Consider the following 20,044-nt stretch of genomic DNA (forward strand, 5'->3'; position numbering starts at 1 on the left):
GTGCCTCATAGTAAATGAAAAAAACACAAGGGCTCAAACTTAAGAAATTTAGAGAACGTTTAACCAACATATAAATACTTCTGCCAGTCAACCAAATATCCCATTTAGTATGAACCTCTCATAAATGTTCGTACGTTTAGGTTTACAGGGGGGTTTCATTTTTCCGATAGGTCCTGAAGGCAACACAGTACTCTCCTTTCATCCAATCGCATTGAGCGCGGAGCCAGATGATTGGTGACGAAGGCAAGCAAGCGTTTATTTTGGCTCAGCTACTCATTTGTCTCGCTGTCGCCGCCATTAAACAACACGGAGGATATGTAAACCATGGAGTGTCGCATATTTATACAGAGGTGTTGCCAACGTGGGGTTTATTCGGCAAGAGGTTAATGTGTCTATAAATAAAAACATGTGAGACACCGAAGAGGTCAAAATAACTCGGTTTGGGAAAGGTTTGATAGAACTGGAGGAGGGGGGACTGTACATAGGGTTTGTTGTGGTTTTCAGTTTCAGCACTTCAGAAACAGGCGCAGCCGTGAAACGGTAAGACTCTTACATAATGTTTCTCAGAATATATCAGACTATAGTATGATGTATGATGGCACTTTGTATAAAATCTCCATCGACTGTTAAAATACACGGTAACTATGTGTGCTAGGTGGTTAGCTCGCCAGCTAGCAATAGTGTAACATACTAGATGTTAACGCAATAAAGCCTCCCGTCTTGGGAAACAAACACAGGCTGTTAGCGTGCTACATATTACTACTAATAATTAACAGCCGGCCATGTCATTTAAATATTTCAATCACTCAACAATGTCGATTGTCATTGAAGATACCCAAACAGATGTTCGTTAGTTTACAATCTGCTTGGACACATACGCGAGTAAACTCCATGGAATCTCCTTTTGTTTTATGTATCGTAAACGCATCTCTAGCTTATACCATATTGTTGACCTTCAAGATGATTACAAAAAATGTAGTTCATGACTGACATTTAACCACGTTTATTTATCACCTCAGTTTAACCATCCAAAGTGATCAACAATGACAGAACAGAAGATAAAGTGGGCCTGTGACTACTGCACATATGAAAACTGGCCGTCTGCAGCCAAGTGCACCATGTGCCGGGCACATAAATCAAGGGGTCCCATCATCACAGAGGAACCTTATAAGATCACACCTGATCTGGACCCCAGTCCAGGATGGGACCCTCCCAGAACTGAGAGTGGTAGCCACCTCCTCATATGCCCTGACTCCAGCGCTCGGCCGAGAGTCAGGACGGCTAGCTTGGCTGAGATTGCCAACAAGTGGTCCTGCCAGATGTGCACCTACCTGAACTGGCCCCGAGCACTCCGCTGCACACAGTGCCTGTGTCAGCGCCCAAGGACCAGCAGCCCCACCGAGTCCCCCCAGACCTCCGGCTCCAATGCAGGCTGCCGTCCCGCTCCCCACTCCCCTGTGGATCCCTGTGAGGAATACAATGACAGGAACAGACTCAACACCCATCAGCAGCACTGGACATGCACAGCTTGCACTTACCAGAACTGGCCCACCACTGCAAAGTGTGTGGTTTGTGACAGCCCCAAGCCCAACAACCAGGAAGCCATAGAGCTGGGCGAGCCGGCAGAGCCATCACCTATGATCAATATCCAGGACAGGGCTCGGTGGAGGGGCAGTTGCAGTGGGGGCCAGGGCCAAAGGAGGTCCCCTCCTATGCCCAAGAGGGAAGACAATGTCAAAATGGACTTCCAGAGGATAGAGCTCGCAGCTGGAGCCATGAGCAGCAGAGACGAGCAAGAGGTTGACTTCAAGAAGCTAAAGCAGATTAGAAACCGGATGAGGAAAACAGACTGGCTGTTTCTCAATGCATGTGCTGGTGAGTATTCTTACTAAATTAATAACAGCAATTTTGATCATTTATTGATTGATTTGAAAAAAAAATATTTTATCCTAGCATTTATCTTCACGCTTTTGCTCTCCGTTCTCTGTGCTGCTCAGCTGAAGGTCTTACGTTCTTAAGTTATTAAAGGAAAGGAAGGATAAAGATGGGGATTCAAACTTACCTTGTCCCTCCAACTTTGACTTTTCTTCCATAATGTCACTTTTAATAATGACTGAGCGAGATGCTCCGGTCAGAGACAACCATTTCTTTTTTAATGGCCGAATATTTAGTTTCCACTAGGTTCTATTCCACTACAGTGCAGGTGGCACCTCGCCCTGCAGGCAAGGACTGCACTCATTATTGAATGTCAAAATGTCACTGTTTGGACTCCAAATATTAGAGTAGAACAGGAAATTGTGCTAAATATGTGCTTCCACAAGCCCTATGAGGAGAAGTGTTTCATTTCACATGGTAGTGCTTTTAGGTGAATAATATCTGCCGTAGTGGAAGGATACTTATCATAAACATAGTATTAATGATGCTGAGTCAGCAGTATGAGGCTAAAAGGCTTGTAGTAATTGAATCCAACTCCTCACTGAACCCCTCTCCGCCCTTGTTCTGCCACTGAGAGTGTCTTTGAGAAAGCGAGAGGATGTGTGAGTGCTGTGCAGCCGGTGGGGATGAATGGGCCGTCTGGGCAGCGCGGTGAGAGTGTCGCCCGTGGACCAGAGACTCTCCTGGCGTGCAGTCAAGCGACCCTGTAAACAGTGGTGCTTATGTGCTGAGCGGAGGCCCTAGGAGGCAAAAATAGCCCTGACAAGACATGAACACCAGTCAACTACAAAAAAATAAATAAGCATGGATGCAGCACATGATCAGCGTCCTCATGACCTTTGCACCCATTGCCCTTTCCTGCCCGTTGTTGTGGAATAGGAAACTCTTCCTCTCAGCTCACAGAGACACCTTTTTGTTTTTCCACCATTATCTTGCATCTAACTCACATTTGAAGCTCTTGATTTAATTCTGAATACTTATCAGCAGACTTTTTTACAGTTGGGCTCATCAAAGTGTTTGTCATTGGAGGAAGTGGCGGAGTCGTGCAGCACATTATGACAAATCCAAGCACTTCCTCTGCTCGCAAAACTGGATTTCTCCTCACTCGACTGTTTTCTAGGCTAATGTTTTTCCAGAGCTCTGTATTTGGGACAAAATCGGATGATCCCATTGATTCCACCATCCCGCAAAAGGAAGCAGACAGTTTCAAACGTTCCTTTTGTTTACTCTTTAACAGGCGTGCGGTTGTACTACAACCGCACGCCTTCTACACGCCTATCTACAACCGTTGTAGATACTATTTAACTGTTTAAACATGTTATTATTATACTTGTTCCTAATTATGACATTTACAGTTTATGCAATCTCTACAATGATGATATGGATGTGTGCATAGACATCTGTCCGGATTGTGCCCCCCGGTGTTCAGGATGCCCCATTTCTGACAGTTTAGGCCGTTTGGTAACTTGCATTGTATATAGACTGATCCCGGCATTATGGGTTGATGTTAAGGTTTTTAGAATGTGTCCCAATTCCACAGAATGTATTAATCCGCTAAAGCACACATTATGTTCTAATCTTAATAATATGCTACCGTGGCTCTCCGTTTAAGAGACATTCATATAAAAAAGAACGCAGAGGACAAGTCTTCTGTATGTCCAGGGAACCTTAAGACTGTTAATCTTAAAGACTGGCTTAAATATTTAATTTATTTTACTGAGTGGAGGTGGACAGAGTTGTTACCTAAACAGCATATTTGTGATATTCCTACATATTTAGTTATCTAAGAAAACCGTCTTTACCTTTCCTCTTTTTAACCCAAACATTGGATTCTTTACTCGTCATCCTCTGCCACTTTCTTTTTTTAGTTGTTGTGAAATTGGACCATATAGAGCTTGTCAAGAAACAAAAAAAGAAAGTGATGGCTATGACACGCAACACAAAGCATTCATCATGCTGTTTTTTGCAATTTGAGACGACACACGTCAACAACACACTCAAGCGTACTGAATGTTGATCTTCCATCACACCATGGGGATGCTCAACATATGAAATGTGTTGTTGGTACACAGGAGTTTTCACTATGACAATTTTAACCTAAACCAAGCACATTAAATATGTATTTAATTTACAATTATTTTAGTTTAATTACATGTTAACAGGTTAATATATTGTATAACTTTATTGGTATGCTCTTCCTCACCACCCATTGGTTATAATGTAGCCAAAAACCATTCTCCATCCCTGTGTGTCTCTGTGTTATTAAAGTAAAGGGACGAGAGGTTCTTGGCACGTCCAGCGGCAGGTTGTCCCGAGGTGACTGTCCTCTCCCTGCGAGGACGGCCTCACATAAGGCAGTTTGTTAAAATTAGCGAGCTGCTGCGGCGTGCTGCTGCCTCGCTGCTGCTCATTTCACTCACAACAGATGTTGAGACTGCTACCTCCAGAGGAGGGGGAGGACGCTAATCTGCACAGACTGTCCTCTGTTTGACACAGCTTTCTGATAGCTCTGCTTCATGAGCTACTCTGCAGCAGCCTGACAGGGATAACTGCTCTCACACTGGGTCTCCAAGTGGCTATATCTAGAGGTCATCTGAAATGTGGATTCACGAGCCAGAGAGCTCCGTTAACCAGGAAATATTTGAGCATTTAAAACGTTCTGGAGGTGAATTTGTGATGCTAATCCCCCCTGAGTTTCGTTTGAATTGCTTGTGACTAAGAATGATGTGTTAGCACAGGTTGATGGCTATTTCTGTAGCTCTTTCATTGAACATGACAAGCTGTCTGTTACATATTGCTTCTATTACAAGCAAGGGCATAGAGTTGGAAGTGCTCCAAAAGCCGGTCTAATCCATTAACACGGATAGGGCTGCTTTCAAAAGGGTTCCTGTCTTTCCACATTAATCCTTCCTTTTCTTTACAGCTGTGTTTGATAAGAAACACTAGCATTTCTCATGGTATTTGATTGGTACAAACCTGCCATTAATACCGCCTTTACAAAGGTTGTGGTAATTGTTTACTTTGAAATAGTTTTACACAACTGTTCAACTTTAGCATTTTAGGTAGAATTTAAGCAACCGATGGCACATGCCTTTGGATAAATGGTTATTTTGTGTTCCTTCTTCCTTAATCATAGATTGTAAACAATGCAGATGTGTATCACCTCCAAATTCACTACCCCGAGTACACACACTCCTGGAAAAAGCCACTGCACTGATCCATATGTACATCCTAATGTCTGACCTTCCTCCCCCGGCTGCAGGTGTGGTGGAGGGAGACCTGGCAGCTATTGAAGCCTACAAGTCTTCAGGCGGTGACATCGCCCGGCAGCTCACGGCAGACGAGGTGCAGCTCCTCAACCGCTCCTCTGCGTTCGATGTGGGCTTCACGCTGGTGCATCTGGCCATCCGCTTCCAGAGGCAGGACATGCTCGCCATCCTGCTCACAGAGGTAGGCGTGCGCCAGGTCTGTTTGTCTTCACCTCCATACTGAATTTAAAGAGGCCGTTTTGTGCCTTTTTGGGGTTTTCTTTTCCTGTAGTGGGTTTTTGTGCATCAAAATAGACTTCAAAAGCTAAAGGTGAGGAAACATAGAGCACTTTTTGAACATTAAAGCATTTAAACATGTCACAGTTTCAGCAAAAAATACAAATATGAATTTGAAAGTGAGCATAATGTGTCCTCTTTAAAGATATACCATCTGATTTGAGCAGGTGATCACTTTATTAAACCATCTCTACGCATATACAAATACACAATGTGGCACAATCAGATTTAAAAGGTTCCTTCTCTGAAGATTATAGTCTTTTAAAAGGATTTTCTTTACAGTAATGAATTTTACAAAGTGCACGATTGCTGCCCACTGCTCCTAGTACTAGGATGGGTTAAACGCAGAGGACCAATTTCTCTGTGTGCTCTGCTGTGTGCATGTGTGTGACAATAAAGAGGGTTTCATCCTCCGATTCTATCTAAATGTGGTATGTAATTAAAATATCCTGAGTAGTTCTGTAGTTTTAAAGCAATTCTTCTGCTCAATTTTGGCAGCCAATAATTGTTCTGCTCCAGGATAGATGGTCTAAAGCAGGAGCCTGTGATGCCTTTTAATTACAGCAGAAGTGCACTTTAAGGATTAGGGTGGGGATTAGCCTGGCTGCGGTCCTGCCACTGGCTCCTGATGGACGCGATGCCACAGAGCTGCGCGGTTTGAAGGAGGGCGAGCACCGATTAGAGGCAGCAGCGTGACACAAGTCACCGAGGTCGAGAAGGAAAAATGGCCGCCTCACTGCGTGTGGCAGAAAGTATTCCTCAGTATAACGAATGCGAACCACGTACACTAAAGATAATCCTGTCATTATTTGTCCACATTGCCCATCCTTAATAAAGAAAAACATGCAGGGACTTCTTTAATGTCCTTTTGTTTTTAAATGGTCCAAAACGTCTCTCATCTTCAAATTGTTTTTGATGTGTGTGATCATGCTTAAATGACTGTATATCTACCTCTAGCTTTAAATGATTCTGTGTGTCTTGCAGGTGAACCAGCAGGCGGCTAAGTGCATCCCCTCCATGGTGTGTCCCGAGCTGACGGAGCAGATCCGCAGGGAGATCGCCGCCTCACTACATCAGCGCAAGGGGGACTTCGCCTGCTACTTCCTCACTGACCCCGTCACCTTCACCCTGCCTGCAGGTAGTGTTGCACGGTGCACCGATACCCTGCCGTTAAAAATGCAACGATCCCCCATTTCATTAGTATCGGTACTTTAAGAATGACATTGTTTTAAAAATGTCCTGTGTGTGTTAAGCGCTCTGCTTCCACTCCCTGCAGCCGTGCCTGCAGTGCCTCCCCTCTCTCATGCACGCTCTAGCTGTCGTATCATGTGACAAAACGAGAGCATGGCTGCAAGTGCGAGTGCTATTGCCGACGCGCCTCTGCTTGTTGACTAAAAAAGACGCAAGAAACGAAATTTGGAAGTATTTTGGTTACATCTCTGCTGACGGAGAACATGCAGCTCTACATGATCACCGCTGCAGCTCCGCCCGTTGTGACGGGACCAGTGCGCGGAGCAAAATACATACTTCAAGTTAAAGACCTAACACACTTAACTATCTTATCCAAATCTGGAACTAGCTAAACTAGTTATAAATATGTTGATTCTTCACTGTCGGCTCACTCATTACTGGATCTTTTTATTTTCCAGGTTTGAAATAAAGCACAATAATGACATTTAAGACGGTTTCCCCTTTTTAAAGAAAAGTATCCAAAAAGTATTGAAATTGCATCTCTTGACTTGGTATCGAAACAAAAATGTTGGTATTGTGACAACACTACCTGCAGGTACCCGCCATATTCTGAGGAGCAAACCACACAACACGCTCTGGGTCTTTCCTGCATGGGTTCAATGTAATACATCTGTCTAACATAGGATAGTTTGGCTCTATTTGCTCCCAGTTACAGATTTCTTTGTAGCTTAGCTCTCGTCTTTTTGAGGTCCTTAGATGGAGATTGACATTATTCACTAAGTTGTTTTGTTTTTGTTTTTGAAGTGTCTTCTAAACATCATGAATCCTCAGTGTCAGAGTCGCTTTCACTGGCGACTAGAGAGTGGCGGCCTTGTTGTGCAGCGCTGCTGGCAGAGCGGCTCGGTGTCCCTGTGGCGTAATGTCTTCACTGAAATGACAGCCTCTTTGCTTTCAGAGCTGTGCGTTGTGTTCTGATCCAGTTCTGCCGCCGGGATGGAAGATTACGCAGGCTTCACTAATAGATTCCCTTTTTTTTTTCATGTTAATGCCAACTATTTCTTTGCAGGCTGTGTTTGGCCCGAGGCCAGCTGCAGGGCGCTCTTCCTCACCCTCTGTCTCTCCCTCCCAAACAAAGCCACTGCCATTCACTATTGAGCCGGAGAATAGCCACTAGTGTTCTGGCTCTGTGTGTGCACAGCTCAATAGACACACAAACACAACGCGCTGTACAGAGCTCGTGTTTACAGTGTGCTATTGACAAAATGTCAGCCAGTGAGTGGAATCGCAGAGAACATCCCTCTGTGTGTCATTACTGTAGCGATTAGAGTTATGATGAGCTTTAGAACATGATATCTCCCCCGTTTGTCTTTCAGATATAGAAGACTTGCCGCCTGCTGTCCAGGAGAAGCTGTTTGATGAGGTTTTGGATCGAGATGTGCAGAAAGGTACCAAAGATTTGTCCATTTTGATATCTGGTTTCTGTATTTATCCCCAATCTGCATTTATTAAAGTCAAAGTGCATGTGTTAGGACATTCAGTACTCCTGTCTCCAGGCCGCTAACCTCCTGCTTCATCCTATATCCCCTCTCCAATAAAGATAACTGAGCCAACTGCCCTCTCTAAGCAATGTCACACTCCCAGGACAGCAATATGTGTGTGTGAATGCTTTTAAACAACATGTGTGTGTGTGCTGCAGTTATCAGAGGAGTCCTGTGACCTATTTAAGCTTCCACAAACTGGGTTACTGATGAGAAGTTTTCTGGGTTTTAGGTCGAGGAATCATTCTGGGTGTTTTAATAATATTTCAGGAGAAAAGAAAATGAGTTATGAGATGCACAATTTGTTTCGTAGCGACCAGCTGCAGCAGATGCTTATATGAAACACTCAGAGGAGGATCTGTGGCACCATGCTGAGTTTTTGTTAACCTTCTTAATTCTGGTTTTTTGCATAAACCCAGTCCTGTGTGTTCATTTGTCAGCTGAGGAAGATAAATCTTCCCATGGGGTTTCCTTTAATCTTTAAAGTTTAAATGTGAAAATCATCCTCCTCTTTCTCCCGGAGAAACTCCCCTACACAGTAAACAAATCCAGGATCCTGTCCTTCTAACAGAGCCCCTCCCGTGTTTGTGTGTGTAGAGCTGGAAGAGGAATCTCCTGTCATCAACTGGTCTCTGGAGCTGGGCACCCGGCTGGACAGTCGTCTGTACGCCTTGTGGAACCGCACAGCCGGAGACTGCCTGCTTGACTCGGTGCTGCAGGCCACCTGGGGCATCTACGACAAAGACTCGGTTCTCCGCAAGACGCTCCACGACAGCCTGCACGACTGCTCTCACTGGTGAGACCCCCAGTCCCACACACAGCCCCTATACAATCCAGGAATCATGACCTAAAACATCTTTTTTAATTCTGCAGAATGCCACATATCCCAAATGCTGTTGAATTATAGAGCAATGGATACATGGGCTCTGACTAATCTGAATAAACTTCTTCTAAAATTATTAAAAATACTTAAATTTCACTCAAATCTCCACACAAAAATGTAATTTTCATAAAATGAAAACACTGGCAGATAAAATATCTTTTTTTTAGAGAAGTTAAGACCTAATTATTGGATTAAGCGGCGTACAAAATGATCTGTTAAATTCAGATTTTGGATCAATCAGAAGACATTATTATTATTTGTATACATCCCTTTAATGACAGATGTTAAGGACCTGGACACTTCTTTTTATTTTTCTGCATATATCCTGCCATGAGAGGCATTTATTTAAATCCAGAGACGGATTCAGTCTCTGTTCGAACAAATTTCACAGTGAAAAATTGTGGTAGCAAATCATCTTTATGTCAAATCATGTGGGAGATGAGAAATTTTGTTTTGAAACAACATTTTGAACTGAGCCATGTTGCTTTTCAAAAAGCTGACTTCTAAATGAAACGGATCACTTTTGTTCTGGACAATTTAACCAGCAAACATCACGGTTTAGTGACAGTGTAGGTTTCTGCCTTTTCTTTGGCTTTCAGGGTGGTATAGCAGAAGGTATATTTTGTTTAGTTAGATCAAAGAAATGTGGAGTCGCGTCCTAAACAAAGTAAAAAATGCTGTCCTTTAAGCCCTGCTGGAAGTTTAGGGGTTGATGGTATGAATGAGAGGCTCGGATTAGAAGCATTTCCTCAGGATATTTACTCCTAAAAGTTTGTTTAGCTCAACGCATTTAAATCCAGGTATTTGATGTGATACTGTTTCAGGAAAGTTTATCCACTCAGATATGCATATACATATTTTTGGTTTGAATGAACGTTGAAAATATTCTCATGTGTCCAGGTTCTACACGCGCTGGAAGGAGTGGGAGTCGTGGTACTCGCAGAGCTTCGGTTTGCATTTCTCCCTGAGAGAGGAGCAGTGGCAGGAGGACTGGGCGTTCATCCTGTCTCTGGCCAGCCAGGTAATGATGAGTTTTATGGGGTCAGATCAATCTCATAATACTGAATACTGTATTTCAGGATCCACACAATTGTGTTCCGTTTCATATACATGTAAATAAAATCCAAATACAGGAAAAAGTAATATGGGTGGCATGTAATGCTAGCGTTTGCTGGCAAGTTAGCTATATAATGCTAATAGACTACCTAGGATTATTACCTTAAATAGCTGACACTAGCCATAAATGTATTTTACTTCTTTCATTCTCTTGTTTTCTTTTTTAGGGGACAGCTTAGCAAGACTGAATCCAAAGTTTCCTGCTCAAATTATTATTCAAATATATATTCCTTTGTGTTTAATGATGGAGTGGAATTGAACACTTAGAGCTGACGTTAAATAGGATTAACCGGTTAAGGTCCTAGGTAGTCTATTGGCATTATATAGCTAACTTGCCACACATATTACTTCCATGCTAACAGTAACACATCACTAAGGTCACAAGAATTTATACCGAAATCATATTTAATCATTCACGCAGAGACACTTTGTTGAAGTTGACCTGTCACCTGGCACAGCTATCCATGCACAGGAAGTGCTTTGCAGGTTCAGCGGTTTTAAATGGAAAACAAATGTGTGTTGATCAAAAATACACGTTAAACTTGTTTCTGTATTTGAATTTTATTTACATGTGAAACAGAACACATTTGTGTGTGCATTGAACATACAAGTGTGAATGCTTTTGCAGATCCTGAAATACAAGTGTGAATCCCTCTGTGTGCGTTGGTGTATTATGAGACTGATCTGACCCCATACAGTTTGGTTCAAAACATACTTGAACTAGAGGCAAGGCATTTATTCATATCGCATATTTCAGCACAAGACCATTCAGATAAAGTGAAACGGAATGACATTATATGACATTTAAAATCAGTCATTAAAAATCGAGGAGAATAAAATAAAAGTTAAACAGGTTGAAATCACAGGTGTAAGAATAAAAATGACAGTGCAGTGTTAGATATGAAAAGTTATTTGATGGAGGAATATTTGTTTGCTGTCTGATCTACATTAGTACTTCATTCTGGATGCCAAGTTGTAACTGCAGAAGTGTCGCTCATGCATCTTAAAGGCAGACAGAATGTTGAACTGACGGCAGACACAGCTGGAAGGTGAAGGTGGATGTTGTGTGATTGACGGGTAGGACATAAGCACATATAAGATGGAGCTGTAGATCAACAGACAGCTGGCCAGTTGCTGAGGCAGCACCCCCCACACCCCCACCATGTGACCTTGGGATTAGAGGCGTTTAGAGAGAGCCACTCCACCGGCAGTGCAAACAAACAGAGAAATAACCAGGAGATAATCTGAGAGGAGATCCAGATGATGACACCAGCCTTTGTAGATCCATCCCATAATTGTGGAGGACTATTTTTAAAAGCAGTGTGCTTTCTGCTCTGTACAACTGAGAAATGAGACAGACAGTGGGGGGGTGGGATGCAAATGTGCTGCAGCGTTGCATGTTCCCAGAGAGCAGGACTCTCTGTTTTTAGATGTGATCACAGATGACTCAGCACTTCAGTTTCTGTGTGATTTGAGGGAAGTCTTTATGCTGAGGTGTCAAATGTTTTTTTGTCTCTCTCTCCCCCCTCAGCCCGGGGCCAGCCTGGAGCAGACCCACATTTTTGTTCTTGCACACATTCTTCGCAGACCGATCATAGTCTACGGAGTGAAATACTACAAAAGTTTCCGTGGGGAAACGTTAGGATACACCCGCTTTCAAGGTGAGATTTTAAAAAGCAATGATGCATCGTTTTCCCCCCACTTTTTGGATCTCACCTCCCAGAGATCTGAACAGTAACACCTACTGTGTAATAATGCAAATCTTTGAGTGCTTTAAAGCACGGGGACTGCTTTATCTCTGAACCTCTTGTGACGTCTAGTCCTGCACACAGTTTGGTTTTTAATCTTCTGTTTACACATTGAAACCATTTCTGCTAATGAAATAATAACGGTCCACATGAACAAGTAGATCCAATGCGACCAGCTCCACAGATGACATTTGAGTGACCTTTTATTTTATTATATTGGAGTGCAGGCTAGAGCAGGATACCACTAAAGGTTATATTTGTATTTTTTTTTTATTATAAGTAAAGTGTTACCTTTAAGTTGCATGGGGTTACTCTGTGTGCTGACTGTTTAATTAATAAAGACTTTGATCACTTTGCCTTTAGACCCACCTCTGCACACCTGCAGCAGGGCATGGGGTGTACTAAAGCTGCTTTAGAACCTGGCAGCAGCACAAACTGGAGTTGTTTGTTAAAGGAAGCACAGCTGGGCTGCTGAGTCGCTGTTGTGCTACTTTAGTCAGAAAAGTTAGATTTAAATGTGATCCTGCTAACCAGAACTGTAGTGTGTGTGCGTGCGTGCGTGTGTGTGTGCACGCGCCAGGCTGCAGCACACAGCGCCTCCCCGCTCACAATGTCCCGGTTGATTCCAGTCAGCTGAAGCGCAGCCGCTTCTGATCTGACCCGCTCCGACATCCACCCAGCAACAGAGCTGCAGGGAGGCTCCCAGCTGATCTCACTGTGGAGATAAATACCTGCCTCTGACCTGCTGTGTGTGTGTGTAGGTGTGTATCTGCCTCTGCTGTGGGAGCAGAGCTTCTGCTGGAAGAGCCCCATCGCCCTGGGATACACGCGGGGCCACTTTTCGGCCCTGGTGGCCATGGAGAACGACGGCTACGACAATCGCGGTGCGGGCGCCAACCTCAACACTGACGACGACGTCACGGTGACGCTCCTACCCCTGGTGGACAGCGAGAGGAAGCTGCTGCACATCCACTTCCTGTCTGCACAAGAGGTAGGCACTGATACTGCTCAATAGGAGCTGTAGGACTTAAAATGTAGTCAGTGTTTTTAATCCAGCATAAAAAATAACATAGTTGGGGAGATAAAATCGAAGGTGTAAACGAATCCGCTCGTCTTAACACAAAATTGTGCATTTATGGGTCAAGTTGCTTTCAAAACAAAGAAATAAGAAGTGGGTGTTTAGGTTTGTGAAACGTGTGTGTGTGTGTGTGTGTCTCAGATGGGCAACGAGGAGCAGCAGGAGAAGCTGCTGAGGGAATGGCTGGACTGCTGCGTGACAGAAGGAGGCATGCTGGCCGCCATGCAGAAGAGCTCTCGCCGCCGTAACCACCCCCTGGTCACCCAGATGGTGGAGAAGTGGCTGGACCGATACCGCCAGATCCGCCCCTGTGCCTCTCTGTCCGACGGCGAGGAGGAGGAGGACGAAGACGAGTAAGTGAAGACGAGGGAGAACGGCTCCTTAATCTGAACCTGGACGCTGCAGGGTCGGGGAGAGTTCCTACCTTACTATCTGTTGCTTTTTCTTTCTTTCTCTGACATCTTTAACTGGTAATAATGCATGTGATGTGTGAGCTCCGTGGTAGAACAAGAGAGAACAGCAACGACAGAATCCTGATTACTGCTCCTATGAAAGCACATCAAGTCCACTTAGTTATACCTTTAAGGTTTCTCCTTATTTGTTATCAAAGTTCTAATTACCCAACGGAGTCCTGAGACGTATAGGAAATGAAACTGTATTTAAGGAAATCCTGAAGCTGCACTAGAAGAGACATTTAATTTACAGAAATGTTGCATAAACTGAGAGGATGCTGATGGCTGTGTGTATGTTAAGGTTTAAAGAGCACCTGTTTTTGTTTTGATCCCTCTGGAACCCTTCTGATGTTTGGATTTATTTATTTGTTTAGGAGATGAAGCGCGGAGGCGATAGCTTTTTTTTCCTTTTTGTTCCGCTCCGTTTTATGTGTTGTTTGATCCGTTCAGTCTTGAAGTATTTTATTTTTGCACAGATGAAACCTACATTCTGTGAGGGGAGGGGGGGGGGAAAGGGAAGGACGTACAAGTTTACTGACATTTTTACGTGTGATTTAGTAGCTCTTTGTCATGATAGAGTGGGTGCTGGTGATGCCGGTGGGGAAAAGAATACCAAACACTCTGCCTCTTTCCATAGAGTGCATTCATATTAAATTTGACTCACTTGCATCCTCTTTGTTGCCCGTCTTTGTTTTTTCTTGCCTGAAATAACCACAAAAAAAACCACACTGATGGATGGACATGTTTTTAAAGTGATATGTCTAAATCCAGATTAATAAAGGATGGACCCCCTCTGGAGTCAAAGTAGAAGCCTATATTGAACACTCCCAGAAAATGTTACTTCTAATTAAACAACGATAGTTACCCAAACTACAGTGAGCTTTTAATAAACAAAAGGACTCAAATTCAGATCGTCACCAGCCTCATAATTTTACCCGTGAGATCCAGGCCTTCATTGTTTTTTTATTTTAATCACCGGGATGACATCACACTTGCTCTGTTATGGGACTTTTGCAACCCCCCTCCCCCCTGTGATGACAGATAAAACAAATCTTTGTAAGAGTTCATTAAAGGAACACATTATCAGGAAATTCTCTTCTAATTAAGTTTAGTGAGCTTTTAATAAACAAAACAACTCAACTGTAGGTAGTTACCAGCCTTACAAGAGGGACATCCAACACTTTTTAGATTTTTTTATCTCCAATGTGGGTGTTAGTCACATTTGCGTCATTTATTTGTTATTGTGCACTCAACACCGGATAAAACAATTAGGATGAATCAAATCTTGTAACTCTGCTAATTCAACATACAGGACAATACGTCTTAGAAATCAATCTGGTACAGACAGCTGGTTCTCAGAATCATATCTTTTATTTGAACTGCACTGAATGCTAAATGTTCACCTTGTACAAGAAACAAATACAAATACTCACACTAAAAACAAAAACGTACTGCTGGCTGCCTCTTCTGCTATTGTCGGGACACTAAGTAGGAGTTTCTGCTATTGCTCTTACAGAGTACAGGATGCCCCAAAGAACCTGGCCTTCAATAGAACAAAGAAAATATAAGAAGGAGGGAAGGGGGGGTGGGACACTGGGGGGTGGATCACAGGACTATGGTTATAGGAACATTTAACTAGGCAATACAAATCTAACAGGACTCTTCAAAACTCTTTAACACCAAAACCAGGGATGCGCCTTGTATATAAAAATACCACGATGGAGAGGAGGAGGGAGGAGAGAAGTATCCAGACTAACCGGATCAATCTCATTTTTTTTTTCTTTTTCTCAAAAAGACAAAATTCTGGGAATAAACAATATCAGCAAAAAAGTGTTTTCCTGAGTCATTAAGAAATGAAGTTTGCTTTAACCCTTTCCTGTCTTCAGTGTGAAATGTGCGGGAGCGTGGTCTCATCCGTGCCCCGATGCCACTAAGGTAATATCCGTCAATTCAGCAGGAGAATAAGATGCAGTCCGGCCGAAGTTGATCCTTTTTTTTGTGATTTACAAAACATTTGTCCTTCACACTGACACATCACCAACTCAAAAAAAGAAATACTTAGCTGGCAGCTAAAATTCATTTACCCTCAAAACTTAGCTGCATTCAGCTGTATGAAGTGAATGTCTGTTACTGCTAACGGTTTAACAATTATTCACACAGATTATTTTGGAGCAACTTGGTGTTGATGCTCACAGGTGCCGACGCCTTGACGCTGTGTGGAAGCGCCCCCCAGTGGTGAAATCGTGTAACTGCAGCAGCTGTCATGTATTATTGCCAGGAAAGGGTTAAAACCCACTCTAGATTACTAAACTGATGAGCAATGGTTTCCTTTTGTCTGACGAATGATAAATATATATAGTCAATAATCCATTTTTAGTCATTCACACTGAAGATTGAAAGAACAAAATAATTCTTCTGAGGCATAATGAGGGGCCTAAACAACACACATTAGTTACATAAGGAGGGTCGGAGAGGAGGGGAGTATCAGGGGGCATTTGGGACGGGAAGGGGGGGGATAAGGTCCAGTAGCACATGATGCCAGAGTTTTTTCTCTTGTTCGCCCTTTGAGTGTGTTGAGATGAGGGCCTACGTTTCCCATGAGCTCTGAGGTGGAGAGGGGTGGGAACAGAGTCTCATCGGGTAATCCCGGAGCGCTAAAAACACTGGACTCTGTGTCCACAATCATAGGCATGTCCCGAAGAAAAAAAACAACGAAAAAACCCATCATCATCATCGAAGAGTTAAGTCGGTACTGAACCCCAAAGAGACAGAGAGTAAAAACTAAAACGTTAAAAGTACAAATTCCCCGGAACACTTCCTTTGTTCCCGGTTGCTGGCTGGTCTGACAGGCAGCCACGTGTGTCGTTTCACTGTCTCTTGGTCCCAGTTGGTCGGTTGCGTTGTGATTGGTTGTTCTCTGAGTGTCGACATGTTGGATGTTGCCGTTTGAATCCCTTCTGCTGCTATTGCTCGGTGAGGTGCTCTCTGGTCTCGCCGTGTTTGGAGGGCTGGTTGGGCGACGGGGCCTGGGAGGGGTGTGTACCAGAGGGCAGGGTGTGGGCGATGGGCACCCCACCTGGCACCATGCCCTCTAACGCCCCTGGCATGCCACCCGGAGCCACTCCAACTACGCCCGGCGGGTATCTGCGGGAGGAGAAGGGGAGAGGTTAGGGTCGCAAAACACTCCCAGAGGGGGGAGGAAGTACTCACAGGGGGACTAGCCCATATTCCCAACACCTGGTTCTCTGAACCAACCCAACATTTAGAGATTTTACCCGCTCTTTTCCACCAAAGGAAACTAAACAGGAAACATGTAAGAGTTATTATGCTGCCTTTCAGGTTGTTTTCCTTTTATTTGGTTTAGGAAAAGGGTAAACATTTTTACGAAAAAGTTTATGCTTTAATTTAAAAAAAATGTAAGCATTTAATGTCATAACAAGTCAAACTTTAGTATGTGATAATAAAAAAAGGCCATAGTATAGTATGTCTGAAATAACATAAGTCTAACTTTAGGTTGATGTAAAGATCAGAATTTGAAAAAATAGTATAGTATGTGGAAAAAAATAGCTATTCTACTATTTTGAATTAAAAACATCATAATATCAGAATAAGTCCAAGAAAAAGTTATAGCATAGGATCGCGAAAATATCAGAATAATTACAAATATAAGTACGTCTGGAAAACAATGTAGTATAGTATTTTCAAAAATATACGGCGTAGTACATGAAGTGATTTAGTTCCTGGGACTTTTTTGGTGGAAAAGAGTCATTATGTGAAAAAATCCTGTGAAGAAACTTGAATGATAATATGGAGCCCCAGAAGGTTCATGGTAGGAGTTTTCTTTGGAAATTATTTTTCTTACCTCACAATACATTTAAAATTCCTTCTGATCCCTAGAGAAAGACTACTCTTTCTTAAATAATATAGTATAATGTTTCATGGTGTAGAGTGTCTGTGCAGCATTAGGCTCACTCCTGTACCATGGCAAGAAGACTGGCGTGAGTTTATAGTTGCAGTTTCACATTTCATCTGCTTCTTGTGGTGTCTGCAGTGTATCATAACTGGACTGCTCTTCCTCAATCTGTTGCAAAGTAATGCAGATTAACTGAGGAAAAGAAAAACCCCACCCTGACCCCTGAGGGGCTCCGCACAATAACCACTCAACCAAAGAGGAGGGGAAACACACAATAGAGTTCTGAGACGTGAAATCCAACAGAACTTTCCCCAATAACCCATAAGAAGGAAAGCAGGAAGCATGACTCCATCCATGAAGCTGCTCTATGTCATGCTTCCTGCACACTCAGAACCCACTTTCTCTGCCATCCATCCCTACTGTGTTCAGTCAAACAGGTGAGTACTGGGGGGGGGGGGGGGGGGGGTTAGAGAAGGGACATACATCATGTGAGATCAAGGGTCTTATCCGGGACCTCCAGACGAGAGGCTGTGGCCCCGGATGCTTGTATTTACCTGCTCCTGATCTAGGCAATAATTTTGTCTTGGGGGAGACCGGCTGTTATGCCCGAAACAGTTTGGTTCACTTGGCTGCGTGAAAAGAAGCACATGGAGGCGGACATGCTGAGATCAGGAAGAGCCGGCAGGCGGGCACAGAAAGACCTTTCTAGTACTACGGGGGACAGTTAGCAGGGGGACGGGGCACTACCAACTATAGCAGGGCTTCATTAATAACTTCTTAATAACAGAAAATAGAGAGCAATATACGCGGAATTTTTTGGAATTTCTTATTAAGATAGCAATAAAATAACAGTAATTTGGACAGATATTGAAATAACATCACCTTTATCAATAATCTATCCTTAATTACCGCATTATGTGTACTTTCCTCACAATACCCTTTGTTTTTGCCCTAAGTAATGAATGAAATATGTTAAAACAAATCACTTATATGAGTACAGAATACTTTGACATCATATGCAATTAACTGAAATATAAAAACACAACTAAAAGATAATCCAGGGTTTCTTTCTGAAATATAAAAGGGTGTGCCTGTCAGCCTCCTGCAGTCCAGCCCCTACCTGTAGGCGGCGCCGTTGAGCTCAGGGTGAACGCCCGGTTGATCCATAACTGCCCAGGGTGCCGTGGTGACGAAGAACTCCTTGTTGACGCAGTTTCTTAAGCTGTCGGGGATTCGGCCTGTCATAAGAGCCACACACACACACACACACACACAGTATAAATCACACTCTAACACGATTCCTACGGTGGCAAAGTGTTACTGAGTTCAGACTGATGAACATCTCAGGCTTGGATACACAAATGCAAATTAAGATCATTTAACAATGTGGATGTTTTCCGCTGGGCTCTGCTCTGCGGCGGCGAGCTAATGATGACATCTATTCAGAGGTCCAGATTTAATAAAGGCTGCCCAGGGCCTGCTGAAGTGGAAATGTGACATCTGGGAAAGAAGGACGTGCAACAGGTCACATAGTAGGTGGAGGCGTGGGGGGTTGAGAGCCTGATTTATGAAGATGTGGAAGAAGAGGTTTTTTTCTTCCTGGTTTTGTCAGATGTTGAGAATGAGCTGTGTGTGTGTGTGTGTGTGTGTGTGTGTGTGTGTGTGTGTGTGAGACTGCGTACCGGTGATAGCTCTTCGGATCTCGGTGGCGGCGGCCTCCCTCATCTCCAGAGAGGCCTGCTCACTGTACCACGCTGTGTGCGGCGTGCAGATCAGGTTGGGGGCGTCTTTCAGGGAACCCTGAGAAAAACTGCAACACACAGAGGGGAAGTAAAAAGGAGAGAGATTAAAGCTCAAAGCCTGGGATTTGTTTTTATTTAAAATGATGATGAATAAAATAAGAAGTGTCCAGTTTTTGCTGCATTTCTGTTGGATCATTGTGACTTTATTTGAGATGTCTGAGCTCCACTCTGCGGAAAGATGAGTGTGCAGAAAAAAAGACAACGAACAAACAGTATTTGCATATTCATAGGTGCTTAAAAAGATGGATGGGGAGTAAATGTAATTAGCAACTGTATAAAAGGTGCGCCACAAATAAGACATACGTTTACGGTTTCTTATAAAATGTCTAGGGCATCATTTAGTTTTAAAAGCTCAAATAACTTTCATAAAAATGTGAGAAATAGAGAGTGGGAAAATAAAAGCTTTGGGAAATAAATGAAAGTTTAGACTGACAATCCAATAGCTGATATATTGAGTCTGAAATGGACATATAATATGAACACCCGGGCGCTGCACGATAGCTGCCCACTGCTCCTAGTACTAGGATGGGTTAAATGCAGAGGACCAATTTCACTGTGTGTATGTATGTGACTAATAAAGAGGGTTTCATCCTCCGATTCTATTCTAACACTGAGCTCCATAATTGTATCATTTTTGCCAGTGTAGGTTGGTGTTATTAAATATTTCCATGGTCATTTCTTAGTTTTTAGCTATGTATGAGAATATGAATTATGGCAGACATTAATTATACTACTAATACTCTACTGCCATAAAACTGTACAACAATTCACCTCTGGCTGGCAGACAACCCTCTGCTCCATAGCCTCTCTTGTTAACTGGAACATAACATTCACTTTTTACAC

General features: G+C 43.2%; 2 protein-coding genes across 2 annotated transcripts in view; one reads left to right on the forward strand and one right to left on the reverse strand.

Moving 5' to 3' along the window:
• The first annotated feature begins 223 nt into the window (after positions 1-223).
• zranb1a (zinc finger, RAN-binding domain containing 1a) lies at positions 224-14,160 on the forward strand. Its single transcript, XM_063893162.1, has 10 exons — positions 224-540; positions 1,020-1,875; positions 5,198-5,385; positions 6,465-6,618; positions 8,045-8,116; positions 8,807-9,005; positions 9,993-10,113; positions 11,740-11,869; positions 12,718-12,947; positions 13,176-14,160. Exons 2-10 carry the CDS (start codon positions 1,044-1,046, stop codon positions 13,389-13,391), a joined length of 2,142 nt encoding a protein of 713 aa, XP_063749232.1. The 5' UTR covers positions 224-540; positions 1,020-1,043; the 3' UTR covers positions 13,392-14,160.
• Positions 14,161-14,588: 428 nt separating this feature from the next.
• LOC134870771 (uncharacterized) overlaps positions 14,589-20,044 on the reverse strand; it is a 40,166-nt gene continuing 34,710 nt past the window's right edge. Inside the window, 3 exon segments of the mRNA XM_063893161.1 lie at positions 14,589-16,630; positions 18,520-18,637; positions 19,082-19,209. Of these exon segments, the coding sequence (XP_063749231.1) occupies positions 16,450-16,630; positions 18,520-18,637; positions 19,082-19,209 (427 nt within the window). The 3' untranslated portion in view covers positions 14,589-16,449.

Source organism: Eleginops maclovinus, chromosome 10 (assembly GCF_036324505.1).
Source record: "Eleginops maclovinus isolate JMC-PN-2008 ecotype Puerto Natales chromosome 10, JC_Emac_rtc_rv5, whole genome shotgun sequence".
In the NCBI taxonomy this organism is placed as follows: domain Eukaryota; kingdom Metazoa; phylum Chordata; class Actinopteri; order Perciformes; family Eleginopidae; genus Eleginops; species Eleginops maclovinus.